The 9670-nt window shown below is 38.7% G+C and overlaps 1 protein-coding gene across 1 annotated transcript; it reads left to right on the forward strand.

The window, feature by feature from the left end:
* On the forward strand, nt 4577–5365 carry LOC110266922 (putative receptor-like protein kinase At3g47110). The gene has a single exon (XM_021111994.1). The coding sequence runs from the start codon at nt 4586–4588 to the stop codon at nt 5363–5365; it is 780 nt and encodes a 259-aa protein (XP_020967653.1). The 5' UTR covers nt 4577–4585.

Here is a 9670-nt window from a genome sequence, read left to right on the forward strand (position 1 = left end):
CTTAAATTACTTTAAACTCAATTAATCAAAATTTGCTTTAATTATCTTTAATAAAATAATTTCTGAGGTTAAGGTACGTAATAAATAAATAAATCAAAATTAGCTCTTAGTAAGATTTTTTCTGATATTTTTGGGTCTTACACTTGAGGGCTTGCTTCAGCTTCACTTCATGCATCATCATCTAATATAGCACTGGGTATAGAGTTAGTATCACAAAAAGATACATATATGGACTCCTCAATAGTTCTATGTTCTTTAAGGTAAACTCTATATGCTTTGCTAGTGGTTGAGTACCTTACAAACATTCCTTCAAATGATTTTGGATCAAATTTATCAAGATTTTTTTTGTTGTTAAGTATAAAACATTTGCATCCAAAAATATGAAAATATTTGACATTAAGGGGAGTTCCTTTCCAAAGTTCATATGGGGTTTTCTTCAAGCCTTTTCTAATGATTGTTCTATTTAGGATATAACAAGCTGTATTTACAGCTTCAACCCACAAAAATTTTGGAACATCATTTTCACAAAGCATTGCCCTTGTCATCTCTTGAAGGCTTCTATTCCTTCTTTTAACAACCCCATTTTGTTGAGGGGTTCTAGGGCATGAAAAGTTATGTGCTATTCCAAAATCATCACAAAAGTTTTCAAAATCTTTATTTTCAAATTCTTTTCCATGGTCACTTCTAATGTGGGCAATTTTTAAATCCTTCTCGTTTTGAATCTTTTTACAAAGTGAAGAAAAGGCATGAAAAGCATCATTTTTATGAGCCAAGAAAAGAACCCAGCCATATCTTGAATAGTCATCAACCACTACCAAACCATAGTGTTTACCTCCCAAATTTTGAGTTCTAATGGGACCAAAAAGATCAATATGCAACATTTCTAATGACCTTTTAGTAGAAAATCCATCTTTTGATTTAAAAGAAGATTTTACTTATTTGTCTAATTGACAAGGTTCACAAGTAATATCTTTGTCAAATTTAATGTTTGGAATTCCTCTAACCAAATTCTTCTTAACAAGTTTAGAAATTTGGTACATGCTTGCATGTCCTAATTTCTTGTGCCAAAGCTATTTTTTAGATTCAATAGAAGTAAAACATGTTAGATTTTGATCTTTTAAATTCTCTAGAGTAAGTCCATATACATTGTTGCATCTTTTTACCTCAAACAAAATATCACCCGATTTTTCACAAACAACTAAGCAATCCAATCTTCTAAAAGTAACTAAATATCCAAGATCACAAAGTTGGCTAATGCTTAGAAGATTATGCTTCAAACCATCAACAAGCAAGACATCATTTATAAAAGAAGAAAAGTTCTTACCCACTTTACCTATAGTCACAATTTTTCCCTTTTCATTGTCACCGAAAGTAACAAATTCACCATCATATTCATCAAGCTTGATGAAGAATGTTGACTTTCCAGTCATATGCCTAGAGCATCTACTATCCATATACCACATGTTGTCTTTTCTCTTGGATGCTAGGCAAACCTACAAAAAAGTTTAAGTGACCTTAGGTATCCAAATATTTTTGGATCCTTTTATGTCAAACCATCTTATTTGTCCCAAGCCATTATAGTTACCAACAATTTTATAAATTTTATCTCCAACCATTCTTTCACTTATGAAATATTGAATCGAAAAGTGACCATCCCAATTGCATAATCTACAAAACGTTTTAGGTTGTTGTTTTTTCAGGTTGGTTGGGTTTTGAAATCTAATATCATCTGAAGTGGAATCCATATTAGCAAATGGGAAATTTTCAAAAACAGTTTTTAAATTTTTATGAAAACCCAACCCAACTTTTTCATAAAGAGGTTTTTGATTAGTCAAAAGATTATTTAAATTTTCTGAACTTGAAACAAATTTAGCCAGATCTTCTTTCAATCTTTTCACCTCTTTATGCAACCTTTCATTTTTCTCAAAATAATTTAGATTTGCAATTACAGAATGATAGAATTCACAGCTCTTAATTTTAGCCTTTAACTGGTTATTTTCTTCAACAAGATCAACAGCAGTTTTGGCTTCCCTTAATTTATCTTTGAGAAAACTATTTTCTACTTTTAGAATAGTAACTTGAGATTCAAGATCATAGTTTTTATTTAAGAAGCATCTGATTTTTTCATTGAGATAATCTATCATAAGATGAAGGTCTTCCTTAGAGGGTTCATTAAAAGTTACCTCATCAATGTGGTCGGCCATGAGACAAGTTTGAGATTTAGTCTCCGATTCATCTTCATCTTCAGAGTCATTTTCCAAGTCTTCCCAGGATGCCATGAGTCCCTTCTTCTTTTCCCTTTTTGCCTTGTCCTCCTTTTTCAGCTTTGGACAGTCAAACCTGTAATGCTCAGCTTCTCTGCAGTTGTGGCAAATGACCTTGCTTAAATAATCCCTCTTAGGTTTCCTTGAAGTGCCTCCTTTGTTTCGTTCCTTCTGTTTCATCATTCTCTTAAATTTCTTAGCAAACAAAACAAAGTTATCGTTGGATAAATCATCGCTGGATTCATCATCCAGAGATTCAGTGACAAATTTGAGAGCAACTCATTTCTTTTTAGTATCTTTTTTCAAATAAGTATTTTCAAAAGCAAGTAAGTTTCTTCTCAGATCATCATAGGTCATTTCATCAATGCCACTACTCTCAGCTATTACTATAGCCTTGGTTTCCCACTCTTTAGTGAGAGATCTCAAGATTTTCCTCACAAGCATAGATTCTGAATGTCTGATTCCCATAGCATCCAAGCCAGTGATGATAATGTTGAATTTTTCAAATATTTCATCAATTGTTTTTTCTTCCTTCATTGAGAACATTTCGTATTCTCTGTTTAGCATGTCTATTCTGGATCTTTTGACTTGGATTGTGCCTTCATGAGTAACTTGGAGCTTGTCCCAGATTTCCTTTGCTGTTGTGCATCTTGATACTCGTCGGTATTCCTCGAAGCTAACAGCACAGTTGAGCAAGTTGACAGCTTTAGCGTTGAGCTCTATTTTCTTTTTGTCATCTTCATTCCAATCGGCCTCAGCTTTGGGAACAACCACACCATCAGCTCCTGTTGTGGTTGGAAATTGTGTACCTTCCAGGATTATCTTCCAAAGCCTGTAATCTATAAACTGAACAAAAATTTTCATTCTTTCTTTCCAGTAGTTGTAGTTCTTCCCATTGAAGAATGGGAGTCTGTTGCTTGATTGCCCTTCTGTCAGAGTAAAGGCCACTAGATTTGAACCACTGCTGTCTGCCATCAGAATCTTTCCTCCAAGCTGCAAAGTTTGATCTTTTTGAGACCAAGCCCTGATACCAATTGATGGTAATCAGTGGCTAAGAGAAGGGGGATTGAATCGTAACCACTTTTTGCTGAATATTAATTTTTTTCTTTTAAAGAAACTTCAGGAGATAATTCTATTTTTGTCTCGTGCCGAGTTGAGAGACACTTTTGTTTTGTCTCGTGCCGAGTTGAGAGACACTTTTGTTTTTGTGTCCTGATAACCAGAAACTGAGAAAGGAGTAGGGAAGAAGAAATAACACTAGATATATCCTGGTCCAGCTACTAAGTGCAATGCAGCCTACATCCAGTCTCCATCACAATAATGATGGAATTTCACTATATTTTTACAACATTACAAACACCAATTTTTCCTAGGAACTACCCATTCCTATTTGGGACAAATCCAGAATCTACACCCAATCTGAATTTGACTAGGACTCAAAATCTAGCTTTCAACTGCAAAGTGCTAACCCAACTTGCAAGGGAATTCCCACAGGATCATGAAACACAATAGAAAGATGTAGAAAGAAACTCTGAGACATCTATGGCTTTTTCTCTAATTTTGATCACTGTCTTTTTTCTCTCACTGGCTTTTTCTTACCATGTTTTCCTTTTTCACCATGAGACTCAGACAGAGAAAACTAAGAAAAAGAAACTAAATGAACATCATTGAAGGAGAAGAACTCAGGAAGCTTCAGGGTAGCTATGAGAACTCTGTGCTTTTCACTTACTCTCCTTGATCTCAACCCTTGACCGTTCACCTTTAATATAGAAGGGGAGGCTTCCAAGGTTGAAACCCTAACCTAACAACTTCTTCTCCTACTAAAGAGTAGCAGCGGCTTCATCAGAAGGGGTTGAGAAAACCGAGGCTGATGCATGCAAGCTTACCTCATCACTCTCACCCTTTTTCATCAAGTTTCTTCAATCTGGACCTTTGATCTTTACTTTTGCCCCAAGACTGAATTCAGACCCTTGATGAGCTTCTGACCTTGGACAGCTTCAAGCTTTCTATTTTTTGCTTCTATCTACTTGAGACTCAGAGGCTATCTTCTTTTTTAAAGAACAAAAATGGAAATGAACTTTTATCAAGCTTGATCTTCTTCCTGATAGAGGCAGATTGCTTCTTTTCTTGGCAACAAAAATCTTTCCTTCTGTAGTAATGATCCTCCTTAGCCTTTCTTCTTAATAGCATTTTTCTTCTGATATCTTCTTCTATCTTCTTCTTCTATCTTCTTCTTTCTATATTTCAATGTTTTTCACAATAAGTTAAAAGGAAAAATCCCTGATAGGGGACCTTTTGCAAACTTCTCAGCTCAGTCGTTCATGGGGAATAAAGGATTATGTGGTGCTCCATGTTTCCATTTTTCGGAATGTAAAATTGAAAAATCCCGAAAATGGAATGCACATATTGTGTTGACATATATTTTATCTGCAGCAATAGTTGCCACCCTTCTTGTGGCATTCCTTTGCATCCTAAAATTCCGGAAGCACAAGGTGGTCAACAATTCAGAGGTGGATCAATCGGGAGCAAGATGGAGAAGAATATCATACTATGAAATTCAGCAAGCAACAGATAGGTTCAATGATGGCAACTTGCTTGGTGTAGGGAGTTTTGGAAGAGTGTATAAAGGAGTACTCTCATATGGGACGAACGTTGCAGTGAAAGTGTTTAATCTGGGACTAGAAGGAGCATTCAGGAGTTTCGATGCTGAATGTGAGATATTGCGCAGTGTCCGCCATCGAAACTTAACCAAAATCATTAGCAGCTGCAGCAACATGGACTTCAAGGCATTGATCCTAAGCTACATGCCTAATGGGAGTTTAGAGAGGTGGCTTCACTCGGAACACCATGGCTTGAGTATGATCCAGAGGCTAAACATAATGATAGATGTTGCAGAAGCAATGGATTACCTGCATAATGGTGGTTCTGTACCAATTATACACTGTGATTTGAAACCCAGCAACATATTACTAGATGAAGACATGGTTGCCCACGTGACTGATTTTGGCATTGCAAAATTGCTGAGTGGGGATGACTCCATCACTCAAACCATGAACCTAGCCACAATAGGCTATATGGCCCCTGGTGAGTTTCTTATTTAATGTTATGGATACCTAACTTAATTAGTTAGCAATTAATTAGTTAGCAGTTAGTTAGGCTCTTAGCTCACTTGTATATATATATATATATATATATATATACCTTACTTGTAATTACTCACTTAGTCAATGAAATCATTCTTTTCTCTCCATTCCCTTTCACATTCAATATGGTATCAGATGTAATTCTTCTTCACACTTCCGCATTATTCTCTCCATTCATTCTTTGATTTTCTCGGGAAAATTTCTCGATTTTCCATTCTTCTTTCTCGCTCTTTTTCGTTTCATCAAGAACATTCTTCCTAAGTCGATACCTCCTCTTTTTCCCTATTCTTCTACTCATCAATCAGAATGTCTGCGATTTCTGTATCCACAGTTCCTCACGGAGATTCCAATACTTATCGAGCTCCGGCACCGGCACCGCCCTCGCCGATTCCTGATGCGTATCTGCTCCAGTCCGGTGATCACCCAGGGCTCGTGCTTGTTTCACAACCCCTACAAGAAGAAAACTACGCTTCTTGGTGTAGATCGATGAGACTTGCGTTGAGTGGAAAACTCAAAATCTGCTTCATCGATGGCTCCCTTTCGAAGCCAGATCCAGTTCTTGACCCTGCACTCGCTGAATCGTGGCAGTGCACGAACGACATCATCACTACGTGGTTTTCGAATGCGATCTCCAAGGATATTGCGGCAAGCGTCATCTATGCTGGATCCGCGGCTTTACTTTGGCAAGATTTGGAGACTCGCTTCTCTCAGAGCAACGCACCTCGCATCTTTGAGCTGAAGAGGTCACTCATGTCTCTGACTCAAGGTTCTCTCTCGGTCTCACAGTATTTTACAAAGTTGAAGATACTTTGGGAAGAACTCAACACCTTCAAGCCATTAGTATCTTGTTCCTGTGGTGGCGTTAAGCCGATTCAAGCCTTTCTTGATCAAGAATATGTGATGTTGTTCCTTATGGTTCTCAATGAGAATTTGGCAAGTTCGAAGCCAGATCCTGTTGTCAGATCCACTGCCTCCGATTGGAAAAGTCTTTTCTCTTGTGTTGCAAGAGGAGAAGCAGAGAGCACTCACCTCTCCAAGCCAACATATGGCCTTTGCTGTTAAACAGTCTCCACGACCTACCTCTCCTTCTGGCCCCAAGGTGAAAGGGAGGAAAGATCGTCCACTCTGTGCTCATTGTGGGTTGTTGGGACATACTGAAGATAAATGTTATTGTCTCCATGGATATCCTCCTGGATATTCCCAAAACAAGCCTGTGAATGCCAAATCCCAAGTGCACCATGTTGCCAAGGTCGCTCATGATCAAGAAAGCCAAGATCCATCTCCAACATCCAGCTTTTCACCTACAGCGGCTCAGTACAACCAATTGATGACTCTCTTGCAAACTCAGCAAGCTCTTCAAGACATTGAACCTGAAATTTGTGCAGGTGAAGTGTTTTCCTCATGTTATTCGAATCAAATGGCAGAGGTTAGTTCTTGGATAGTTGATTCCGGAGCCACCACTCACATCACTAATTCTTTTAAATTTTTGGAAAATGCTAAACCTCTTACAAATCATTTTGTTGCTTTGCCTGACCATACCAAAATTCGTGCCTTAGCTATTGGTAATGTTATTCTTAATTCTTCTTTGATCCTTTACAATGTCATATTCATTCCCTCTTTCCGAGTTAATTTGATTTCTGTTAGTTCTTTGTTGAAATTGTCTAACTGCACAGTTCTCTTTTCTGACTTAGCCTTCATCATACAGGACAGGACCTCCAAGAAGGTGATTGGCAGAGGTGATGAAACTGATGACCTGTTTCTGCTACAATCACCCTTCACAGTTCATACTAGGAGTTCTGTTCAAAGCTGTCGATCAGTAACCAATGTTGATAGTACTATTTGGCATGCTCGTTTAGGTCACACTTCAGAAAAAGTCTTTAACAAATTGAGTCCTCTTTTGTCCAATAAAACTCTCAAATACAATCATTCTACTTGTGAAGTATGTCCCTTAGCTAAACTCAAGCATTTGTCTTTTTAATCCAATAATCATTTTTGTAAGAATTCCTTTGATTTGGTTCACTGTGATATTTGGGGCCCTTATAGAGCTCCAACTTATAATAACATGAGATATTTTCTTACTATTGTGGATGATTATTCTAGATTCACTTGGACATTTTTACTAAAATACAAATCTGATGCTTTTCACACTCTCATCAATTTCTTTAATATGATTGAAACTCAGTTTAATACTAGGGTAAAGCAGGTGAGATCAGACAATGCTAGTGAATTACTGCTCCTTGATTACCTGAATTCCAAGGGCATGCTTCATCAATTCTCCTGTGTGGAGCGGCCAGAACAAAATGCCGTTGTTGAAAGAAAGCACCAGCATCTACTCAATGTAGCCAGAGCATTGTTCTTTCAGTCCAAGGCCCCAATTGCCTTTTGGGGAGATTGTGTCTTGACTGCCACTTTCTCATCAATCGCTTACCAAGTCCAGCACTTCAACACTGCTCTCCATATGAAAGACTCTTCCTTAAGCAACCTGACTATCAGTCTTTGAGAGTCTTCGGCTGCTTGGCTCATGCGTCCTCTCTTCTATCTCAGAGACACAAGTTCTCCCCGAGAGCAGTGTGTGCAATCTTCATTGGCTATCCTTCTGGTTACAAGGGATACAAGTTGTATGACCCAGTGAACAAGAAGATTTTCATCTCCAGAGATGTATCCTTTATCGAAACTAAATTTCCCTTTCGACAATTAACCGATACTTCCAGGCCCATGGTGGACAATTTCCCTGACATAGTTATCTCAGCATCCATCACTGATGCAGTCCCTCTAGCAGCACTTACCAGCCCTCCTTCTGCCCAACCACCATCTCAACCATTTGTGGATATGCTAGTCACTGAACCTACCTTACAACATCAGTCTAATATTCCAAATTCATCAATTAACTTGAGAAAATCATCCAGACAACACAGACCACCACCTTACCTCAAGGATTATCAGTGCAATATTGTCTCTCATGGGACCCTAGATCAGTTTCAACACATCTCACACCATCACTCCCATTTTATAGCTAATGTTGCTGCAATTCCTGAGCCCTCCTTCTTCCATCAAGCTGTGAAATACCCTGAGTGGAGGCAGGCTATGGATGAGGAGCTCCAAGCCATGGAGGCCACTAATACTTGGGCTTTAGTTCCTCTTCCACCAGGAAAACACACCATTGGATGTCGTTGGGTGTACAAAATCAAATGTAAGGTAGATGGCTCAGTAGAGCGCTATAAGGCCCGTTTGGTTGCAAAGGGCTATACGCAGCAGGCAAACATTGACTTTAAGGATACCTTCTCTCTCGTGGCCAAACTCACCACTGTCAGGGTTCTCCTTTCTTTGGCAGCCATCAACAATTGGTTTTTATTGCAACTAGATGTGAACAACGCCTTCTTGAACGGTGATTTGTTCGAAGAAGTTTATATGGACCTGCCTCTTGGTTACAAGTCCGAGAGCTCTGGACTCGTATGCAAGTTGAACAAGTCCATCTATGGTTTGAGACAAGCCTCAAGACAATGGTTCTATAAATTCACTTCAGCGCTGCTCACTCACAAGTTCAAATAGTCTAAGCATGATTACTCACTCTTCTCTTATGGTAGTGGTGACAAGATTGTTTAGTTGCTGGTTTATGTAGATGACATCATACTAGCCAGTCCTTCCAAGGATATGATGCATAAGGTGCAAAAACTGTTAGAGGCCTCCTTCAAATTGAAGATTCTGGGTGATTTGAAGTATTTCTTGGGTTTGGAACTAGCAAGGTCCAGCGATGGAATTGTCCTCAGCCAAAGAAAGTACGCCTTAAGCATCTTGGAGGACACTAATTTTACAGATTCCAAGTCTGTTTCTCTGCCTATGGAGGCTAACCTCAGGCTGAACGACTCCAATGGTGATTTACTTGCAGACTCCTCCATCTACCGGAGACTAATAGGGAGGTTAATGTACCTCACCATATCCCGTCCGGACATTACCTATGCGGTGTCTACCCTTAGTCAATTCTCGTCTAAGCCTAGAACTACTCACATGAATGCACTTCACCATCTCTTGCGATACTTGAAAGGAACCGTGGGTCAAGGGTTATTATTTTCTGCAAAATTAGAAAAGAGGTTAATGGCTTATGCGGATGCAGATTGGGCGGGATGTCCCGACACTACGAGAAGCGTTTTAGGTTACTGTGTGTTCATTGGGGACTCTCTGATTTCCTGGAGATAAAAGAAACAACAAACGGTTTCCCGATCATCTGCTGAATCTAAATACAGAGCTATGGCAGCTGTGGCTGTT

The sequence above is a fragment of the Arachis ipaensis genome, chromosome B01, assembly GCF_000816755.2.
Source record: "Arachis ipaensis cultivar K30076 chromosome B01, Araip1.1, whole genome shotgun sequence".
Classification (NCBI taxonomy): Eukaryota; Viridiplantae; Streptophyta; class Magnoliopsida; order Fabales; family Fabaceae; genus Arachis; species Arachis ipaensis.

Bases quoted from the DNA above. Each gene is read 5' to 3' on its own strand.
- LOC110266922 (XM_021111994.1), top strand. From the start codon at position 4,586: ATGGGGAATAAAGGATTATGTGGTGCTCCATGTTTCCATTTTTCGGAA.